The 22,958-nt window shown below is 36.6% G+C and overlaps 4 protein-coding genes across 5 annotated transcripts; 3 read left to right on the forward strand and 1 right to left on the reverse strand.

Annotated features, from left to right (window-relative positions):
* Window positions 1-23: 23 nt before the first annotated feature.
* Window positions 24-2,332, forward strand: LOC113730531 (small ribosomal subunit protein uS8z/uS8w-like). The gene is made up of 4 exons (XM_027255260.2): window positions 24-161; window positions 1,222-1,368; window positions 1,457-1,617; window positions 1,962-2,332. The coding sequence occupies exons 2-4, from the start codon at window positions 1,236-1,238 to the stop codon at window positions 2,058-2,060; spliced, it is 393 nt and encodes a 130-aa protein (XP_027111061.1). The 5' UTR covers window positions 24-161; window positions 1,222-1,235; the 3' UTR covers window positions 2,061-2,332.
* Window positions 2,333-5,825: 3,493 nt separating this feature from the next.
* Window positions 5,826-10,014, forward strand: LOC113730532 (ras-related protein RABE1c). Of its 2 annotated transcripts, none has more exons than XM_027255261.2 (9): window positions 5,826-5,948; window positions 6,281-6,408; window positions 7,456-7,528; window positions 8,121-8,221; window positions 8,683-8,748; window positions 9,052-9,149; window positions 9,324-9,386; window positions 9,463-9,555; window positions 9,678-10,014. In XM_027255261.2, exons 2-9 carry the CDS (start codon window positions 6,336-6,338, stop codon window positions 9,759-9,761), a joined length of 651 nt encoding a protein of 216 aa, XP_027111062.1. In that variant the 5' UTR covers window positions 5,826-5,948; window positions 6,281-6,335; the 3' UTR covers window positions 9,762-10,014. The 2 variants fall into 2 exon arrangements, with proteins under 2 accessions (XP_027111062.1, XP_071934636.1); XM_072078535.1 differs by lacking the exon at window positions 5,826-5,948 and adding an exon at window positions 5,964-6,066.
* Window positions 10,015-10,425: 411 nt separating this feature from the next.
* On the reverse strand, window positions 10,426-12,228 carry LOC113729568 (uncharacterized). Its single transcript, XM_027253844.2, has 3 exons — window positions 11,950-12,228; window positions 11,450-11,528; window positions 10,426-11,330 (listed from the first exon to the last, which is right to left on the reverse strand). The coding sequence occupies exons 1-3, from the start codon at window positions 11,971-11,973 to the stop codon at window positions 10,696-10,698; spliced, it is 738 nt and encodes a 245-aa protein (XP_027109645.2). The 5' UTR covers window positions 11,974-12,228; the 3' UTR covers window positions 10,426-10,695.
* A 1,702-nt stretch (window positions 12,229-13,930) lies between these two features.
* LOC113730533 (uncharacterized) lies at window positions 13,931-19,918 on the forward strand. Its single transcript, XM_027255263.2, has 9 exons — window positions 13,931-14,113; window positions 14,373-16,044; window positions 16,236-16,462; window positions 16,543-16,875; window positions 17,075-17,321; window positions 17,675-17,803; window positions 17,890-18,105; window positions 18,448-18,571; window positions 19,428-19,918. The coding sequence occupies exons 2-9, from the start codon at window positions 14,491-14,493 to the stop codon at window positions 19,661-19,663; spliced, it is 3,066 nt and encodes a 1,021-aa protein (XP_027111064.2). The 5' UTR covers window positions 13,931-14,113; window positions 14,373-14,490; the 3' UTR covers window positions 19,664-19,918.
* The last annotated feature ends 3,040 nt before the right edge of the window (window positions 19,919-22,958 follow it).

The raw sequence follows: 22,958 nt of genomic DNA on the forward strand, positions 1-22,958 counted from the left end.
AAGTTGGCCCAGTGAAGCCGAAAAAGGATAAGCTAGGGTTTTTGGGAGTTCTCACTAGCTTCTTAAACTACCTCCAGGAGCAGAAAACCTAGCTCTCTCCTTCTTGTCTGTCTTCGCTCCGGAGTCCTCACTAGCAAACCGCTGCCTATCTCAGCCTCCTGGTAAGCTGTCAATACCCCAATCGGCGCTCATTTTCATTTCTTTGGACTTCCTTTCATGAGTCTTTTCTCTTTGCGTTCTTTCTTTTTATTTTTTTCCTTTTGTACACTAGTTTATATGTATGTACTTTTCGTTTCTGAAATTATGCTTATATAACTTACCAAAAAGAGAGAATAAATCATGCTTATATATGTCTATTTAGTTTGTATAGCAGCTGTTTGGGTGGATCGATGTCTTCTGTTTCATTTTTTAGTGATTTTTTAGTAACTTGATTTTTGTTTTTAAAAACTGGATGCTGAAGAGATTGCTTTTAGTTTTGATGTTTAAAGTTTTTCTATGGCTCTTTCTCTCTCTTATTTTTGAGAATTTCATGGGGAAATGTTTAGTGAAAATGAAAGATGGAGGAGGGTAAGATTTTTGGAAGCATTTCTGCTTCGAGAAAACTGGGGAGCTTGTGGGACTGAGATGATTTGTGTGCTTTTAATCAGAAAGAGGTTGGATTTGTAAATGAGATTCATTTGTCTTAGATGGTCTATATAAAGTGTTTTTTGAAAAAAAGGAAATTCTGAATGTTGGATTGATTTCAAAGTGGTAGTGGTTGTGTAGATTATTGCAGTTTAATGTGTTGGATGGTTTTGTGGGTTTTGATTGGTTTATCTTCATACCCGATTCCATATGTTGTTCGTAGTGACGAACTGAAGGCTTTCGTGATTGTGTTCAATTTACTAAGTTTAATTCGATTGATTGGATGACCCAGTATAGTTTAAATGAAGTTGTAGGAAAATAGGCTATTTTACCTAATGTTCGTTTTGGAAATGCGCCAGCTTTTTAGATTTGCTGTGGCCTATCTGGTTTGCCTCCGGTATAAGTTGATTGAGAATATGAGGCCTTATTTCCTTGAGGATTTTCTTTGGTGTTTGTCCCCTGGTTTAGTGTGACAGTTGCTCTATGTTGGACTGACAAACTATCGCTGGAAATCAGTTTTTTGAGTCTGAAATTATTCTCTTGATTTATTATTCATGAATTATGATTCCTTTATTGAGGCTTGATCTACATTTGCAGAACTACCAGCGAAGATGGTGAGAGTTAGTGTCTTGAATGATGCTCTCAAGAGCATGTACAATGCTGAGAAGCGGGGAAAGCGTCAAGTCATGATCAGACCATCCTCAAAAGTGATTATCAAGTTTCTCTTGGTGATGCAGAAGCATGGTATGAAATCTTTGTTTGGGTACCATTTTTGTTTCTATGACTTGGCTGATCCTAAAGTTTCTCACATACTGTTGGACATGGCTGGCAGGATACATTGGCGAGTTTGAATATGTTGATGATCACAGGTCTGGAAAAATTGTTGTTGAACTGAATGGGAGGCTAAACAAATGTGGCGTCATTAGTCCTCGCTTTGACATTGCTGTCAAGGATATTGAAGGATGGACTGCCAGGTTGCTTCCCTCTAGACAGGTATTATCAATATGTTAACAACTTTGGTCAGAGCATTTGGAAAGCAAACTGCCTGGTTAATGCTTACTATTATTATTGTTATTTTTGGGAATTGATGACTACTGTACGGACTGTTTGCAATGCTGTTAAGATGATAAACAATTATACAAGTATTTTTTTTTCACCTTAGGAAAACTGAAATGTTCATTCTTTTTATGATCAGTGTCATATAACATATGCTTTGCTATGTCACATTTTATTACTTCCTGTTTAGTTCATGAGTTAATTGCCAGTAGAAGTTATCAAGTTTCTCCTCTGCTTACAATATATATCGGTTCTGAGCATTTGTTGTCTTGAACTCACAGTTTGGGTACATTGTGCTGACTACTTCCGCTGGCATCATGGACCACGAAGAGGCTAGGAGGAAAAATGTTGGTGGGAAAGTCCTTGGTTTCTTTTATTAGTGTTATTGGGTTTCTGGAACAAAGATATAAATTGACAATTTTGACGAGTTTTGTCTGTGACTTGATTTACTTCTGGGTAGTTCTGTGTTTGCAAGATCTTTATTTCCCTACGAATGTGAGTAGAGGTCGTTTACTTGCATTTTTTGAATGTAGTATGATTATCGACTATAATGTTTAGCGGAATATTGGCGTTTCTTTCTTTCATCATGCCTAGACATGCATGTATGTTGCAGGTATCAATTAAGCTGAAAAATTTCCTTTGCACGTTCGAATCAGGGTCCAATACATATAAATGTTATTTCACTTCTGCGTATCATAGATCTGTTGAAACTTTATATGTAACCTAAGAATGGGCGTGCTCGTGGGGTGTTTATGATATGCTTGATCATATATTCCGATACTAGGAAGTGCTAGCACATTTGCAATCGTAAGAGGCGGCAATATGTAGGACTTATATTTACTCAGTCCAATTGTCGAAATATTTATTCATTTCAATTGTTGAAAAAATTACCAGTATGGGGGTTTTGGCACGGTTGGGGAAATTACCAGTCTGGGGGTTTTACCAGTCTGTGAATTATTAGAGATATTTTTACTGTAGTATTTTTTGTGATGTGATGTATGTGAGATAAAAAGGTAATTGAAAAGGTAAAAAGGTGTATTGAAAATTGTAATGATGATGTAAGTAAATAAATTTGGGGAAATAAAGCCCAATCCAAACAAACCCATTGATTGTTGTATGAATCGATTCATAGACCCCAAGAGTGGTGATGAGGTGCTCCCTAGTGTCGTTTACCGAAGATTATGTCATATTCTCAGCTAGTCAGCTATCTATAGGCGGATCACCCTAGCCCACACCAACTTAAAAGACATAATTACGTGAATGAAAGCGAGTCAACGGATGTTGTAATAAGCAAGGTTTTGGTTTCCATCTCAACAGCACATTTCCTTTTCCAGGAAAGACCGAGAAAAAATTGGTGTAGCTTCTTGTTTACAGGTCGCTGAAGCAGAGGCTTTAATTTTAGGACTTTGGCATACAGAGCCTAACAGACCTAGATGGCGGACATCTATTAGGGCCGTTTTCTGCACTTCTGTTTATATAAGATCCCATAGTTTAATATGTGAACATCCTGAAACATGTAGTATGATACTAGCGTGCACGGATCAGTGTAAAATTGATCTCATCATTTCCTAGCAACAGACGACAAAATCTTTAGAACCATAATATCTTATAATGCTAAATTTGAGGCGAGTGGGAGCATATTTATTAAACTTTATTCCATAAGCAAGCTAGTTAAGCAGTATAATCTTAAACAATCCAGTCAAAACAGAGAAGAAAGCGACCAGGATGCATAACCACCAATAATGGTTTCTAGTTTTTATGCCGTCAAGAGGGGTTTAACAAGTAACAATTAGCAGCGGAAAAACAAAAACACCTATTCTTCTTTTAGCCAGGTGAAAAATTTAAGAAGAGAGAAACTGCCAAAGGTTTTAGTTGCCCTAATGGTGAGTTTACCATTACGACTTTTAATCCAGATGGTCGATTTCCTTAGCCATCTTCATCGATGCAAATGCTACCATCACCACCACTTCCCCGGCCGCTGCTACCATCTTCACCAGCTTTCTGACCTTCAGATCCCATTAAATCTAAAAGAAAAAAGGCACAGCTACGGCTTAGAGTATGAGGAAAATGCAGCAGCATTAACATCAATGGGATGGAAGCTCTCAAAATGAGAAGAGGGAAGAAGCCTAGGTACGTGAATGGCTTTTTGTAGAGATGGTGGGAAGAGCATCTTCCAAGCATATGCTTCCCATAGCATAGCTTTTTCTCTCATTTCCTCGAGTCATTTATTAAGCTTAAGGGGGACATATGGCATTTTATGGAATCTACCTAAGACGACTTCCCATCTTAGTGGTCTCCTTGCACTTTGGTCCCCCGCCTTGACAAAAATTGATCAATCCTTTTAAGCAAGTCACTAGTAATGCTGCTTACGGAAATTAGAGCCATGGTATGCATATTATTCTCCCAAGACAGTCATGGGATAAATAAGCTTTGAATTAGGAACCAAAAAAGAAAAAAAAATCTTCACAAGCACAAACTTTCACGTTTCAAGGAGCTCCATTGGTCTTTGATTTGAACTCTTGTTTTTAAGACTACAAGTTTGCAAGTGTTTGAAGTCAATTGTTAAAAACTGATTTTGAAAAGTATAAATGCACCTCTATACCAAAATTGAGAAATGGAAGTGACAATTCGAGGTTCTCCGCACCATAAATTGTTGCATGATCATACGATAGAAGGAGACTAAGACGCACTTGAAGTTGAAGCTAAACTTTGCTTACGTAATTGTTCTAATTATATCACATCATGCCCGGCTTACAAGCTGCAGTGCTTGACTGACTAGTGACTAGGTTACTTTTTTGAGTTTCATTTTCTTCGAAGTATCTTTTTGACTAAGCTAATTTGTCATTTTCGTCAATAATAAAAAAATTACTTCCTGTCTAAGTCGTCGTCACCTAATATTATCGATAGAACATAAGGGTTGCGTCAACAAAAAAACAAAAGAGAGAGAGAGAGAACATAAGGGTTTTTCCTTTTTCCAGTTTTTGGCATATCTTCAATTACACCACAATTAATTTCGTGAGCAGGAATGTGGGCTAACCAAGCCGTTCGCAAGCTAAAAGTTTGGCTCAAATTCGATTTAACCGGGTTCGAGTTACTCGTTTCATGTAACGAGTTGAATTCGAGTATAAGTAGTAATTATTCGAGTACCTGACGAGTTTAATCAAGTATTTATATTATTTATATATATTATATATTTTAATTATGAAATTTATTATGAGTTCGTATTTTAATAAATTTACATGAAGTTATATTCAGTAAAGAAAAACTCGAGTTTGAACTCAAGTTGTTCGATCTTAATAAGGCTTGCAATTTAGTCGAACTCAAATGAGTCGAGTTCGAGTTTAATTTTCATTATTATGTCGAGTCGAGTTCAAACTCAAATTTATATATTCATTCGAGTTCGAATAGTGATCAAATTTGAGATTGAACATAGTGCTACTCGAATTTGACTTGACTTGATAGCACCTCTGTTCGTGAGTGGCAACATTCGCACTAGTATACTCTGGATAGTGGGTGCTCCACCATACTTTAATAAAAAGAAAAAGAAAAAAAAATTGTAGAAGCACACCTTTATTTAGAAAAGAAAAAATTGGGAAGGACCTCAGTTTTACGATTCCAGGCTGCTATGTAAATTTTGGTTAGAAATGTTGGATGAGAAAGTTATATTTCCCAAAAAAATATCAAAAAATTTAGAAATTATACTCCCTAAGAATGTCTAATATTATTTTTCTACAAAAATTCTCCTATGTTGGGAATTAAAAATATTTTATTTAATACATACACATGACAATGTCCATAACAGATCGGCAGTCAATATAGCCCATTTGGATTATGAGTTTTCGTGAAATAATTTTAAAATTATTTGTTGCATTTTCAATCAATTTCTTATCTCACACAATCATGAAGCTACAATATATATATATATATATATATATATATATATATTACTAAAGTTACAAACAAGGATCTCAAAAATTTAGAAAATATTATTTGCAATCCATTTTTTATCATTCGCACTCTTGCAATTTGTTTTATTAGATAATCTAATAAATAAAAATTATATGATTAAAATTATAGTGAAAGTATGATTAACGAAAAATAACACAAAAGACATTTCTCTCGTAAAAACGTACACGTAGATAAGTACCTGATACTGATACAAGTACTATACGCGGAGAGAGAAACCGAAAACAGAACTGAAGTCGCCCACCCTTTCGGAGAGAGATCTCCCTCCTCTCTCATTTTCTTCCTGCTCCATTTTTCCACCGGTAATCTCTTCGCTAGATTATTTTTTCTCTTTTTTCCTAAATTTTATTTTTTTTCTCACCTCGTCGTCGTCGTGCTAACTCGCGCCTCTCAAATCCACCGTATTGGTTACCCCTCCTCGTGTGTGTGACTTTCTCTGTTTTATTTTCCTTCTCTCTTTTCAGCCCATAATTTCTTTTAAATTTGATATTGAACTTATCAATTCTCATTATTTTCCAATAGTCACTCACAACTTCACACTGTGAAGGTGTTTATTATGTGTTCGCTGATGTAGAATATCAATGTGATTGCACTATTGCAGGAACGGAAGTTTTACATATCTTTTTTGGTGTAGGGTTTTGAAGAATTGGTTATTAATTTAAAAAGATATATACTACTGGAAGAAGACAATGGCAGCTCCACCAACAAGGGCAAGAGCTGATTATGATTATCTTATCAAATTGCTTCTCATTGGCGACAGCGGTTGGTTTTTCTTCTTCCTCCTTTCCTTCCCACACTCATGTCAAATTTAATTCTTTCCTAATGGGATCGTATTAGAGTGAATTTGATTGTCTATATGAATTGTTGTTTAAAGTTGGTATTCGATATTTCGTTTTTTGAGAGTGCTTGTTATATGGATTTTTCTAACAGCGATATGCTTTTCACCATTCTATGTTCTATTGATGATTCAATATGTTGGGAGTTTGGGGCCTGGTAGAGTTTTCTCTTTTCAAAAAGGGAAAAATTAGGGTACAGGGAATAGGTGTTGCGACTGAAACCAGGACAAATGTCATGGGTCTCTGGTGGCTTTACACTTTACCACCCGAAGGAATCTAAGCTAACTTCTCATTTAGCAACAGAGAAATGCTTGGATATTTACAATTCCAATTAACAGACCATTCTGTATTTCCTATTACTTGCTCTTTGTTCTCTGAACTTGAATTATGCTGGGGTTTCTCCAGGATTTGATGAAGCCCCATTTTTGTTTTATGTTTTCATGTAAAACCTAATCAACATTGTCTTGACAATGAAATCTATGTTTAAACTTTGACTTACTCTCCATTGAGACGTAGTGTCTTGGGCACCCTATAAATGGTTCCTCTTCCCCAATTTTGAATTCTGAACGCCTGATAGCGTTCTTGGAATAGGATGATGAAAGTCCTATTTCATTACTGTTATCATCCTTACCCAGCCTTGTGTTTCATCTTTGAATGCTCAAAAGTCGGTTTATTGGTGCTTTCTAGTATCATAATCAATTCTCTGTTGTTCATTGGAGCTTCCACTAGCTCTCCATACTTTGCTTTATTCATCTTCTTTTCTTCAGGCATCTTATATATAGTCTCTCTTCTCTAATATTTGAGTTGTGGCTTTCTTGGAATAGAATGATGGATGTCCTGTTCCATTACTATTTTCAACCTTGCTGAGGCTTGCTATTTTCAAGTTGCCTAGTTGAATTCTCAAAAGTTGATTTTTTAACCAATTGTAAAACTATTACTAAAGGTTTGATGTTTTATATTGTAATGATTGTAGGAGTGGGGAAAAGTTGTCTTCTTTTGCGGTTCTCAGATGGTTCCTTTACAACAAGTTTCATCACCACTATTGGGTTGGTATTCTAAGTTCATCTTTCTTTTTTGTGTTGGCTGTTTTAAACATGACACTCCATATAGTTAATTTTTTCATGAAGAAACAATTAAACATGAATGATGAAGAGGTCAATCGCTATTGGCCAACACTGAAAGTTCACTGACTCTTCGAGAAAAAGTATCACTGAATTGCGTATTCTGCTTTTTTAGAATTAGGGTCTCTAATACCATTATGAATTTTCAATCACATGATTGGCAGGTTTGCCTCGGGCCTATTTATCAGGGTATCAAAATAGCAGTTTTGCCCCTCTCAACTTAAAGTTATTTGGCCAAGTGGTTCGATAGATCCAACATGTGATCATGTACAGATGAAAATCTATAAGATATTCAAGATTTATCTTGGTGTGCACTACATGTTAATAGGTTTCTCTGGATAATTTCTTCGTGCACTTGTTTTTAGGCCAAGCCACCTGTAAAAGAACTATTAGTCTGAAGGAGTAATTGAACTGGACACTCCAAACTATGAGAAGCCCAAAGTGAATCAGTTTAGGATCCTTGCTATTGTTTTGATCCCTTCATCCTCTGATTCTACAGTTTTATCTTCTTTGGCAGCATTGACTTCAAAATAAGAACCATTGAGCTTGAGGGAAAGCGTATCAAGTTACAAATATGGGACACAGCTGGTCAGGAGCGGTTTCGGACAATAACAACAGGTGTGTCACATTTTTCGATTTTTACCTGTTGAGTGCCAGTAAGAGCTCCTCATTTTAAACATACTTAGGACTTTGGTAGACATTATGCATTGCATTTCGTGTTGCTTCCTTTATCCTTTTTGTTTTCAACCCAAATAAGCAGGCATTGAAGTTATTAGTTTAAGTTTACTATCTTTATATCCAGCCTGGCAGCGATTGAGGCACATAGGCGGTATGGCCATCTTGTTTTAAAAGGCTATTCATAAGTAACAGTCTTAGGTGAACTCCAAGTTCTTTAGTAATGTACTTTTGCCCATAAAAGTGCAAATCTATTTCTTCTGGCTGCAGCATGTACTACTCTGGTAGTCTGGTTGATCTTCACCTTGCTCAGGCTATTTAAGCAACAAGTGGCTTTTGAATTGTCTGCAGTTTCTGATGCTTCATACTCTCAATGTCAATTACCCATATCTTTAATTGTGCAGCTTACTACCGTGGAGCTATGGGCATTTTGCTAGTTTATGATGTAACTGATGAGTCTTCTTTCAACAGTAAGTTTATTAACCTTTTTTCAACTTCTTGTTGTCTGATTTTTAGTGGCTGCAACTTCTTTATGTTTCTTTTCTATTTCATTTTTAGAATTCTTGAACTTCTTTCTGGTTCTTCGTTGCCAACTTGTGTTATTTTGCCAATGCTTATCTACTTCTCTTCCTTTGTGAACAGCTATTTAAACATGTCATCAAATTCTAGCTGAATTTTGCATTTGCTACATTCTTCCTTTATGGAGCATAGTTCCTTCCGTAGAATTAGGCTTGGCTAGATTACTCCAATTACATTTTCTTTGATCCTTTCAGATATCAGAAATTGGATTCGCAACATTGAGCAACATGCTTCAGATAATGTAAACAAAATATTGGTTGGAAACAAGGCTGACATGGATGAAAGCAAAAGGGTAGGTAGTCGTTGTTGTAAGCTGCTCCTAATCAGATTTTGCCTCTTTAATATTTTTTAAACAAGTTGGTTGCATGGATTACATAGTGTAATCTTTTCTCACTAAGATCAATTCCTTCATTAAGTTTGAAATGTGCTTTTGAAATTAATTAATACTGAAGTGTAACCCCCATAGGCCGTTCCAACCTCGAAGGGGCAAGCTCTTGCTGATGAGTATGGAATCAAGTTCTTTGAAACAGTAAGTCGAGGTGCATCTCATCTTTAGCCTTCGTCTACATCATTAGTTTTCTTAGCTTTTGGAATATAAATTGCAGAGTGCAAAGACGAACATGAATGTGGAGGAAGTTTTCTTTTCAATAGCAAAAGACATAAAGCAAAGGCTTTCAGATTCAGATTCTAAGATTGAGGTACATAATTTAATCCTTTGTTTTTAGTGCTTGGTGATTTATAGATGCCAGCAGATTTAGTTCCAAATCTCCTTAGAGTTTTAGCATCTCATAATTGTCTTTTTCATTGTTGGTGATCGCAGCCTCAAGCAATCAGGATTAACCAAACAGATCAGCCAGCTGCAAGTGGTCCAGCTGCTCAGACATCAGCTTGCTGTGGATCATGATCGGACAAAATATGTATCCAGACAAGGCTTTATCAAGTGCTCTCTTGAAGTTGTAAAATAATTTGCTGCTGAAACTAGTGAAAAATAATCAGTTGCCTTCGCATTTCTTTGTTCAGCTCTACTAGGAGGTGCCATATCTGTTGAAAGTTATATACTACTTTTATATGTAATTTGATACCAAACTATTCTTCTGACCATTCTTGTAACCTAGTAATGGTTTTTCCTTAGTAGTGTTCTTAATCTTGAGATTTCATTGTCTTCCTTGAGATTTTTATTGAGGAACTCTTCAGTATTTGATGTAGAAACATAAATTAGGGAGTAAAGAGTTAATTTTTAGTCTAAAGCCAAGGCAAATTGCTAATTCTTGATGGAAGTGGGGCGAATATGCAAATTCGTTGAATTTGCCACGTCTTTTGGTACCCAAAGCAGCTGACTAAACTAAAGTGAGGAATTGATGTCTGAATGTTAAATTGGGCAACAACAGCATTCTGGTTTGTGTTTCATGTGGGACATGGGACAGTGGCTAAAAATTCCGCTTTCCGAGGTTTTGCTGAGTTGCCATTCTTTTATGAAAGTATTAAGCATAAATACTTCATCCATGTAATTTGCTGGTCATTCAAGGTCTCTAAGTAGCATTAAAGTAGAAAAGCAAAAGAAAAATGAATCCACACAAAATGACAGTTGCTTCATAAGATGACAAGGAAAACATAAATTTGTCCAGATGAACATCCAGATTCCACCACCTATTGCCACACAAAGTGCAACTTATCAACTAGAATAATCTGCCAGTATGCTGTCATAGTAACAGCTCTGGAATAGATACTGGCACAGCAAACGAAAGAACCTAAGTAAACTATGAATCAAACTCATTTTAGAAAAATTTCAAGAAATGAAGTAGTCAAGAACTGGAAACCTCCATTCTCCTGAACCTCACTCACATATAGGGCCAGTGCCTAGGATATGGGGCATCATCATGGTAAGAGTAGTCATCAAATCTTGGCCCATAATAGCTCCCAGAGTAGAAACCATATCCAGGTTGCTCCATCATTGGATGCGGCGGCGCCATCCTTGGGTAATCATATGGAGAAGCGTTGCCATGGTTAAGAAAATGACTTCCACTTCCACCTCTAGGGAAAAAACCGCCAGTGTGGTGAGGATGATCAGCACAGTTGATTGAGGGCACCTTGTTATGAAAGATTGGTCTGCTCTTATGGAGTTTGCAGTAAGGATCCCTGCATACTTCTCGGTCAATTTGGGGTGCTACATAAGCTTCAGGCTCATGACTACTCTCTTCCTTCTTACGACTCTCATCTTTTGGATAGCCACGATTTCTTTCCTTCCCATTTTTGGGAAAATTTTTGTGTTCAGGGCACTTATCCCTGACGGGCTTTGAGCTCTGGGGCTTCTCCTTATCGGCATGGTTATTGAAATTCATCGGACCTCCATCATAGCCTAAGAATTTTGCAGTTTTTCCCCATGCTTTAATGGAAGCAATCAGTTTGTTCGGGTCTACTTTGCCTTTAACAGCGACCAAGTTTTTTTCGCGGTATACGGCAACTGAAAGAACACCTAGTGACAAAGCGGGAAACAAAAACGGAAACAAGAAGCACGAGGAAGAAAAAATAGCATCAAAAAATGAATTACACAAGAAACAGCATGTGATCTAACATGAATATATGCTATATTACCATCGATTGTTAGCAGTGCCCTCTCCAGTCTCCCGGGGCAATACTCACAGCAATTGATATTTATCTTCAGCAAGATAGTCTGTAATAATACATCAAAAAGTTATTGGGTCAAAACATAATAAAGCAGGTTTGGTTTGTTTTTATTCTTCTTGATGCATATATTTTGACGACGGAATTGAATGTGATTTTACCCAATTGGTACCAAAAGAGATCTACAAAACAAGTAGTTGTGTCACAATCTTCGTCTTGACAAGGACTTTTTTTTTTTGGTCAACAAACTGAAAATTACAATTTAAAAGAAGCACCAAAGCTTTTTACACTGTGAAATTGATATTTTTATTCATCTAAAAATAAACATGCAACAGCATAGATTCACAACACAACGATCAAAATAAATCATGAACTTAAAAGAACGTCAAAGTAAACAAAGTAATATAACACCATAAAGGCTAAAAAGATTACGATTAGAGAACCCAAGAAAAAAAAACACAGCGATTTACCGGTTCGGTAGAAGGATTTTCCATGACGAAGAACTTGGAAGTATTTTTCTTCTTTGAGAGCTAGAGGCGAATTGGAGGCGATAACAATTCAGAGGGAAAAATTTCACCGGTTTTGTGAGGATGGAATACAATAAAAGCTAAAGAATGAACTTCCGGAAATTTTTGCGGTATAATATAGGTTTAACATTTTGAGAAAAGAAATAATCTGAAGGTTTCCATTAATGTGATCAATACAAAAGATTTCGTCATTAAGATGGTACCCAAAAACAGTTTCCATCACGGTGCTACTCTAAAAAACAGTTTTCCCGTCAAGCTAGAGGGCATATATAGAAAGAAAACTATCAAAATTCTGGGCGCTTTCCCTCATAAGTTAAACTCTTAGCAACTTTCCTTTTTCACGATAGAAGTAATAGTAAACGTTTCATTGACTACTAAAAGGCACCCATTTTCTCCCAAAATTTTCTTATAATTAGGAGATGCAAGAAAGAAATATTCACTTTCCCGCTTACTTCTATTCACAGACCAAACCATACAACAAGCAACTGCAAACACATGAATAGAACTATAGAAGCATACAATTATAAAAAAAAAAAAAGGAAAATGACCTGTTTCATCCCTCACATTTCACAAAAATGTTCTTTTCATCCCTTACTTTTAAAATGAAGCAATTTCATCCCTGACATTTAAAAATTAAAGCTATTACATCCCTGAACCTAATTTTCAATTTGAATCAAACCATCCAATAACCCAGTAATAAATTTCGGAGATAGAATTGATAGGTCACTCGGTCAATTTCATCATATTCACATGACATTTATCAAACCAAAAAAATAAACATTATAACATAAAGGCCATTATTTGTCTTGGAATAGTCGGGTTTTTCTTTTGGATAAATCTTTTCATGCATCGTTAGTATATTCGTTTGCGAGTCTAGATGTGTATCATAAATACAAAATTTGGTGTTTAAATTTAAATTGAAATGATATGGTAAGTACATAAAACCATCAGTGTATACAATGACAATGTAGGAATTCAAGTTGAGTTATATTCAAGTTGAGTTAACCAAGTGATCTACCAATTATACCTTCAAAATTTGTAATCGGGTTGATAGGTGATTTGATTCAGATTGAAAATTGGATTCAAGGATGAAATAGCTTTAATTTTTAAATGTCAGGGACGAAATTGTTTCATTTTAAAAATAAGGGACGAAAAGAATATTTTTGTGAAATGTGAGGGATGAAATAGGTCATTTTCCAAAAAAAAAAAAAAAATACTTCAATCGGATTGAAATAGAGAGGTTCGTTTGCTCCGTTTTTGCTCTCACAATTTTTTGTCAAATTATTAAAAATTTCTATGCAGACTTTCTCGCTATCAAAAATAGTACGAGTCTTGAGACTCGAGACTACATCTATAAAAGAAATCTAAAGTAGTTAAATTCAGTAATTGGAAACTCCAATAGACGATACAATCTTCAATCAAATCTATTAGTAATTGTAATTACTAGTCTATATCTTTCTATATATAAAGCAAAGAACAGAGTTTGGTGTTAAAAAATTTTGTGTCATTTTTGGTTTTCGAATTTTACTCTTGGAGAAGTAAAAATTTACTAAAGATCACTATTTAAGTTAATAAACCTCTAATTGCTTCTACTTTCAATAATTTCCATTTTATTTTTTGTTTGTTCGCCCAAAAAAAAACTTGCATTAGTTTACATAAAAACAACTTAATTTTTTTTCTTAATTTGCACAACCATTTTGTCTTTTGCTGATTTTAAAAAAAGGTATTTTTCTTTTTAATCTTGATTGTTATTTAATTGTATTATTACTTTATTCATTTGAAAACAAGTCGTTTTTTCTTTATCTAAGATTAAGAATATGTGTTTACTCTGCGTGAAAGTAAACCAAGAGTAGGACCCACAAGGGAGAGGAAGGGGCGAAAAAATAAATAAAGTAAAGCACATATCTTGGAGAAAATTGCTTCGAGAAGATGGGAATTGGAAATGGCTTAGTATAGCCGCTGAAACAGAAATGCGACTTGTCTAGTTGTCTCTCTTCCTCGTATATTTATACCTGAAAAGGGAAAAGAGGAAAGTCATTAAAACTCTCAATTCCGATTTCGCTAGGGTTGCTCTGAACCGTCGACTTCTCTTCAATATCTCTCCACGGTGTGCTTCTCTTTCCAAATTTCTCGAGTATTTACACATTTCTATGTTCATTATTGTAGATTTGCATACACAACACAAATTTATACGTGTATAAATTCATTTTTAATCACTTCTCGGAAAATGTTAGAAATTTTCCTATTGTAATTTTCGTCCGATATGATCTGATTTGATCTTGAATTATTTGTTATTGTTGTCTGCTAATTGTTAACGTAATCGTGCTTTTTGAACTTTTTGTTTTTCCTTTCTATTGGTTCAATAGGTTTGGTTCGAAATTGAAAGATGTGTTTTAGGTCTTAAATTTGGTTCACGACGTTTAAGTTTGGCTCCTAAACTTTGTGGAATAATCTCATCTGATTTGGAAATTTGAGTTGAGAGGAATGGCATGGTTTCGAGCTGGGTCAAATGTGGCAAAACTTGCCATCAGAAGGACTTTGTCGCAGAGAGGTGGTTCATATGTATCCAGAACACGCGTAGTTCCATTACAAAATCGATATTTTCATACCACAGTTTCTAGATCAAAGGCGCAATCTGCACCTGTCCCACGTCCTGTTCCGCTGTCTAAGCTAACTGACAGTTTCCTAGATGGGACAAGCAGTGTTTATCTTGAGGAGCTTCAGCGGGCCTGGGAGCAAGATCCTAATAGTGTTGATGAGTCATGGGACAACTTCTTTAGGAACTTTGTTGGCCAAGCTGCCACTTCACCTGGAATTTCTGGTCAAACGATTCAAGAGAGTATGCGACTGTTGCTGCTTGTTAGAGCATACCAGGTGTATGGTCACATGAAAGCTAAGTTGGACCCATTGGGCTTGGAACAGAGGGAAATTCCAGATGATCTGGATCCTGCACTTTATGGTTTCTCTGAAGCTGATCTTGATCGCGAGTTCTTCATTGGCGTGTGGAGGATGTCAGGATTTTTGTCAGAGAACCGACCTGTGCAAACCTTGAGAGCGATATTGACACGGCTTGAACAGGCTTACTGTGGTGCTATTGGCTATGAGTATATGCACATTGCTGATCGTGAACAGTGTAATTGGTTAAGGGACCGGATTGAGACTCCCACACCAATGGAGTACAGCCGTGAGCGGCGTGAGGTTATTCTTGATCGCCTCATGTGGAGTTCTCAGTTTGAGAATTTCTTGGCCACTAAGTGGACTGCTGCAAAGAGGTTTGGGCTTGAAGGGGCTGAAACCTTGATCCCAGGAATGAAGGAAATGTTTGATAGGTCTGCAGATCTGGGAGTCGAGAGCATAGTGATTGGAATGTCACACAGAGGGAGACTTAACGTGTTGGGTAATGTTGTTCGGAAGCCTTTGCGCCAGATATTTAGCGAGTTCAGTGGTGGTACTAAACCTTCAGATGAAGTTGGCTTGTATACAGGAACTGGTGATGTAAAGTATCACCTGGGAACTTCTTATGACCGGCCAACTAGGGGTGGAAAGAGAATTCATTTGTCTCTTGTGGCAAACCCCAGTCACCTGGAAGCAGTAGATCCTGTTGTAGTTGGGAAAACTAGAGCAAAACAGTATTATTCTAATGACGTCACTAGAACAAGAAACATGGGTGTCTTAATTCATGGGGATGGTAGCTTTGCAGGACAAGGAGTTGTTTATGAGACCCTGCATCTTAGCGCTCTTCCTAATTACACTACTGGTGGAACTATACACATTGTGGTTAACAATCAAGTAGCCTTCACTACTGATCCCAAGTCAGGAAGATCTTCTCAGTATTGTACTGATGTTGCTAAAGCACTGAATGCCCCAATTTTCCATGTCAACGGTGATGATGTGGAGGCTGTGGTCCATGTCTGTGAGCTTGCAGCAGAGTGGCGTCAGACATTCCATTCGGATGTTGTGGTTGACATTGTTTGTTACCGCCGATTTGGTCATAATGAGATTGATGAGCCATCTTTTACCCAGCCCCAAATGTACAAGGTTGTCTCTTTCCCTATGTTGTTCATATAACTCGTATGATTGAATTAATGATGCAGTGTTTCTAAATTTATCTTTCTTTGGATAACTGCTTTTAAGTTCCATCTTTTGAGTATTCTTCTTGACTAATCTATCAGTTGTTTATGTGCTATCCTGGTCTACTCATGTTTTCTATAATTGAATGATACCAATAGGTAATCCGAAATCATCCTTCAGCCATGGAGATTTACCAAAAGAAACTTTTAGAATCTGGTCAGCTGTCTAAAGAGGGCATTGATAGGATAAATAACAAAGTTCTTTCAATTCTTAATGAAGAATTTGTGGCCAGCAAAGATTATATCCCCCAAAGGAGGGACTGGCTTTCCGCTTACTGGATGGGGTTCAAGTCTCCTGGGCAGCTTTCACGTATCCGAAACACTGGGTATGATATGTTTCTTGAAAGCTAGTTATTTAAGTTTCAGAATTTTATATGTTGTGGCTCATTTTTATACTGGTCTACAGTGTAAAGCCAGAGATTTTGAAGACTGTTGGCAAAGCAATCACAACTCTTCCAGAGAACTTTAAACCTCACAGAGCAGTTAAGAGAATTTTTGATGACCGTGCTAAGATGATTGAGACAGGCGAAGGAATAGACTGGGCAGTGGGGGAGGCACTTGCTTTTGCGACACTGCTGGTGGAAGGAAATCATGTCAGGCTTAGTGGTCAAGATGTTGAGAGAGGTACTTTTAGTCATCGACATTCTGTCGTTCATGATCAAGAAACAGGGGGACAGTATTGCCCTTTGGATCATGTTATGATCAATCAGAATGAAGAAATGTTTACGGTTAGTAACAGGTAACTGCAAATGTATCTCTGGCCTTTCCAGTTTTGATTGTCCAAAAGATAAAGTTCTGAGGGCTTTGTGTTAGTAAAGATGCTTATGCTGAAATACTAACTGAGTGTATCCATGCATCTTGTATTATCAGTTTTTCCTTCGTGGAATAGTGTCAGCAATGTGGAGCGGAGTTTTGAACTTTAATCTTTCTTTACGCAGCTCTCTTTCTGAATTTGGTGTCTTGGGCTTTGAATTGGGTTACTCCATGGAAAACCCAAATTCTTTGGTACTGTGGGAAGCCCAATTTGGTGATTTTGCCAATGGAGCTCAAGTGATATTTGATCAGTTCTTGAGCAGTGGGGAGGCCAAATGGCTTCGTCAGACAGGACTAGTTGTGCTTCTGCCTCATGGTTATGATGGCCAGGGCCCTGAACATTCTAGTGCACGTTTGGAGCGTTTCCTTCAGGTATATTTGTATATTAAATCCGTTGGATCGGATCTCTCTGTCTCTCTCGTGCACATGGGTGTGCACATGAACGTACATAAATATTCTGATCTGTTTCCTATTTTTAGATTGACCTCTTATTTTCTTTTGGGCGAGATGGAGTTTGATGGAAACTTTTTGACTACTTTTGTGGCCATAACCTTATGTTTCATTTTGAATCAATTTGCTGGCATATTTTGCCTGCGTTGGAGTTGGACATTTTTTACCATTATTGATTCTACCCTTCTCTCTCATTTTTGCGACTTCTTTTGACTGTGACCAATTTTAAGCCTATAGTGTAGGTTTAATGGCCTTGACCATCATTCTGTTCTCAGATGAGTGATGACAACCCCTTTGTCATCCCAGAGATGGATCCAACCCTTAGAAAGCAGATCCAAGAATGCAATTGGCAGGTGGTAAATGTAACTACACCAGCAAACTATTTCCATGTTCTGCGGCGTCAAGTAAGTGGAGCTAATTGGTTCCAACTTTTCTCATCCTGTAGAAATACTACTCTTAGTTTTCTCATAGTATTGTCTACACATCTCAGATCCACAGGGAATTCCGTAAGCCTCTTATTGTGATGTCTCCGAAGAATTTGCTTCGGCATAAAGACTGCAAATCCAATCTTTCTGAGTTTGATGACGTGCAAGGCCATCCTGGTTTTGACAAACAAGGGACCAGGTTTAAGCGCCTCATCAAGGACCAGAATGACCATAAGGAAGTTGAGGAGGGCATTAGTCGCTTGGTTCTTTGCTCAGGAAAGGTGTGTATTGCTTCTTTATTTTTATTTTTTTTCCACCATAATATTATCTACTTACGATAAGATAGGGCTCCTCTAGCCCCAGTAAGTTTAGATCTTGTTCACCTTATATGGTAGAATTCTCTGACTCAACTTGATCTACTTGTCATTCTGAGGCAGGAAAGAGAACACAGAGATACTTGTTTGGAGTTTACAACGTCAATGTCTATTTCCTGATATTTAACATCATTTTATTGCATCAACTCTTTATTTTTATATTTGTGTTTTAATTGGGGTAAAATAAATTCTTTTTTTTTTTAAAAGAAAATATGGGGTATGGGCTCAGTTTTATTTCAAATTTTGCAGGTTTATTATGAACTTGATGAAGAGAGGAGAAAAGTGAATAGGAAGGATGTTGCTATATGTCGGGTGGAACAACTTTGCCCCTTCCCTTATGATCTCATTCAACGTGAATTGAAGCGATATCCAAGTATGTGTTTTGATATTAACCTAATTATGAGATTCTTTATTATCTTCATATTTGATGGAAATTATGAGCATTGGCTATGAAGAACTCTATGAAGGTTGGTTATGGTATAGGCCATAAATATGCCTTCGTATGTCTAAGCATGCAGAACCCTACTTTGTCGCGCGGTAGATTTGCTAGTTTTTCTTTCCAATTAATCTTTTGCTTCTCCTAAAAGCTCACTTCAGGGGATACTTTCTGGCCATTTCAAGATGGACGTCTTAGTTTGATTTGGTATCTGTAGTGAGGAAAAGTGAAAAAAAAAATTATTTTAAACAAGAGGAATGAAAATAAGCAATGGGATCACTTTGTTGGTTAAAATTCAATATCACAGTGGGAATCCTTCAGGACTCTTTTACCTTCTTGTTTGATATTTATATGCCAATTTCTTCAATTGCACTGAAGGATACTGAGCATAACAAAGCATGGCTCGAAGACAAAAAGTAGGATTTCCATTTTGGAATAGGAAGAACAATTTAGCATAAGTTTGGACATCAGCGTACTTAACGGTATTGGACTTTCACCTTTTGCATTATTTAATTTACACTTAAAGTGAGTGCCTTTTGGTTGAATTTAAGAAGCTATTAGAGCTTTACTTTCAGGAAGGTTAAGTACACACCTTTGATTAATTGAGTAGAAACTTAATAAGCTTGCCAAGTCTTTAATGCATTCCGTGGGTTGTCTGATCTGAACGTGTGGTGTGGTTCATAAATATTGTAGTGGGAACCTCTTCTAGTTGATTTTGGACTATTTGTGGTCCATTATGTCTCCCATGCTCATTATGCTACCTCTTTTGACATATCATGCTTGTGATTATCAGATGCTGAGATCGTATGGTGCCAGGAAGAGCCCATGAACATGGGTGCCTACAATCATGTTGGACTTCGACTGGCTACTGCCATGAAAGCATTGGGAAGAGGTGATTTAGATGATATCAAGTATGTTGGACGTGCTCCATCTGCTGCCACAGCTACTGGTTTCCTGAGCGTGCACCAAAAGGAGCAAAGGGAACTTGTAGAGAAAGCCTTGCAGCCTGATCCAATTAGCATTTCTTGATGATGTTTTCTCCATAAGCAGTTAAAAGTTTAATTCTGCTTAGAAAGATACAAATGTTTTTGTTTGTACCCAGAAGAAAACAATGTGTTTTGCAATTCTAACAGTTTCTTGAACAAAACAAGTCCTATACATCTTCTTGTCAGTCAATCTGGTAGTGGATGCAGCCTTGCTGTTCTCTAGGCGGACCACTGCTTCTACTCATATTGTCGTGTAATAGAAAGCATTGCTGAGTGAATAATAAAGACATCTTTAACATCCCCTTCTTCGAATTTTTAGCTGTGATTGTGCTTTTTCTTGGAGCCTGGACCTGGCAAGGCTGGATGGCAGGTATCTTGCATGGCAGCACAAAGTCTTTAATGCCTGCGCGTCGTCTTCACAGCTGAAGACATTGTCCAAATGTAGCGCTCAAGGACCAGATGTGATCATGTAAAACGGAAAATGCTGATGACACATCAAGACGACTTGTTTAATTACTTAAAAAGACTCGGGAACTTTTAAGGGTAAGTTATCACCAAAAGACAACGTGCAGGACGTAGAAAATGAAAACTAATTTGGACAGTTGACGGATGGCACCCAACAGATGACACTGGAAGCGTGTTGTAGTTCAATTTGGTGAAGGGCAACTGCGAAGTAAAACTTTCTTGTTTATGCGATTAATCTGCCATTGATCCCACAGTTGGCCCGGAGAGTCGAGAGCGAAGACCACGCTAAAGGATCACTAATAAGCTGATCCTTTACAAATTTTAATTGTGGGCTAAAGGGACCAGAATACTAGAGTTACTACTGCCCTTCCGATTTCGGATACAGGAAACAACGAAGATGCTAGCAATAAAAGAAAATAATAATACATAATGGCAGAAAACAAGGAGAGTTGCTCGCTGGCAAAAACTTGGATGTATTCGGTCTGCTGTCCTACTTGTAGATCAAATGATCCAGAATTTGCCACATCATTAGTATAAGTATTGAATTTCATTCCCCTAGAACACTAGGTGATATCTTTCCTCCTCAAGTCCTACAACTAGAGAAGGAGAAAACCTGGACACTCTCTTGGCTTGGGGAAGGGAATGCCTAGAAAGAGAGATGAGCGTTGCTTGTTAGAAAGGGAGGGTACGCAGCGGGACTAGGAGTCGGGTAGTAGGCAGCGTCCCCTTATATGAGGATAAGATATTAAAAAATCACAAAACTTGCTCCTCCACCTCAAAAACTTGGGCGAACCTGGTTTACAGCTTCACTTGTAGATCGAGTAATCCAAAATTTGGCACGCCATTAGTATAAATAAGATATTAAAAATTCACAAAACTTGGTGCTCCGTTTTACCATGGTTAACGTCATCCCATATTTTCACTTCATCTGTCTCACAGAAATAAGGGAACAAATCAGGTTTCTTTTCCATTTCTTCTCTAGAGGAAAAAATGGGAGGGAAAGTAAAGCACTTAATGGGCGGAAAATTGGAAAGAGATAAGAGAGGAATAAGGAACATCGTAGTTATAAATTCCATTTTGTTTATTTATCTACTAAGAGCAGGTTGTACATATACACTTCTTGAAGAGACATTAATTTGGGTTTATTTGGATTGGTTGGCTATTTGGAGAAAAATTGCAGATAGTCAAACAACTTCCTCAATCTAAAGTAAGTTGTAAGCTAATGATTGTTTAGATCTTCAAGTTTTTTATAATGGACTACTGTCTTGTTTTTGTTGGTTTTGAGCATCATGTTGTAAATTTTTAAAAACTTAAGATATATAGGACAATTACTAGATGATCTTTTGTTTAAGAGTGTAGCTGAAAGTTATAATCTAATGTAGGTCTGGAAACATTATAAACGATTTTCAAGATTTTTTGTCTATCATTATTATTAAATTGGCCTTTGCTAATGAATATGTTGATTGTTATCATAAAATTCAAAAACAGGGATAATCATGTGAGTTTTTTTTTTTTTCCAATCATGTGAGTGTTTTTCCTTTCCTTTTGTTTTACTAAGAGAAAGTAATGGTCCTAAAAGAAGAAAACCTGAAACTATCATGACGTTTCGCTCACATTAGCAAATAAACTCAGAACTTCAAGGTTGCCATTCCTAATCCATGTTGTGATTTGCTTGTTATGTTTATTGGTCCACATTTTATGTTCAGTAAGTCCTAGCACATCATAAATTAAGTTGATAGTTAAAATCCAGAGCATAAATCATACAAATACTTCTGATTCTATGGAGAATTATAAAGAAATATCAACTCTTAAATTTGATGGATAAATTGATGAGTTATTTTTTTTTGGTGCCGAAAATGAGGTTGTATTTCTCACGATTTCCTACCAAGTCACTTTAAATTGGTCAAACTACATTTCTATACAACCCAAGATTTTTCAATAACTAATATGTTGTTATTTTAATATTGGTTAGGTATGTCTAATTTTGAGCATCAGCTTAACAACGGGGATTCCACAATTTGCATTGATAGCGAAGAAGAAAGTGAGTGCCAATGCAAGAGTAAGAGGGATGACGAACATAATGTCTCAGATGAATTTGTAAATGAAGAACTTCAGAAAAAATTGAGAAACCAAGTTGTGCAATCAGAGAAAGAGGGTGCTTATGCTCATCAAGTCGGTTTCAGTGTTCGAAGGGGAAAACAATACTATTATACAGGGACAAAAAAAATCAGATCAAAATCATATTGTTGTTCTAAGAAAAGTCTTAAGCTTGAAAAAGAAAATCAAGAAGTCACGACTGATCCTACTTATAATGGATTAGACACTACAATTGATTGCAAGACCATGATCACTTTTGAGGTTGACAAAGATGATCACTTTTGAGGTTGACAAAGATGGTCAGTAGAAAGTTACTAAATTTGTTAAGGAACATAATCATGGGATGGCAAAAGAGTATGAAAAACATCTACTCAAGTCTTGAAGAGTAGTCACTGAGGATAAGGCTAATACAATGGCTCATATATTTGATTTTGGAATAGAGGTGGTAAAATGGGCGGGATGTGTGGGATTTGCTTGGGTTTGAAATAGAACCGAATCATATAGGTTTGGGTCCAACCTTACCCATATGTGTTTTGGGACTAACTTGGGCGGGATCACTTTGGGATGGGTTTAGATTGATTCCGCCCAATACCCAAATCTATTTTCTACATATTTTTTTCCTTTAATTCATTTTTTATTTTTATATAATTTTTATATTTTTGATTTATTAAATTTCTTTTAGTTTTATGAAATAAACATGCAAGTGCTTTATACTCAGGATTCCCACAAAAAATTAGATTAACAAATAAAGAAAAAGATAGATATTCAGCCATATT

This window comes from Coffea arabica, chromosome 2e (assembly GCF_036785885.1).
Source record: "Coffea arabica cultivar ET-39 chromosome 2e, Coffea Arabica ET-39 HiFi, whole genome shotgun sequence".
NCBI lineage: Eukaryota > Viridiplantae > Streptophyta > Magnoliopsida > Gentianales > Rubiaceae > Coffea > Coffea arabica.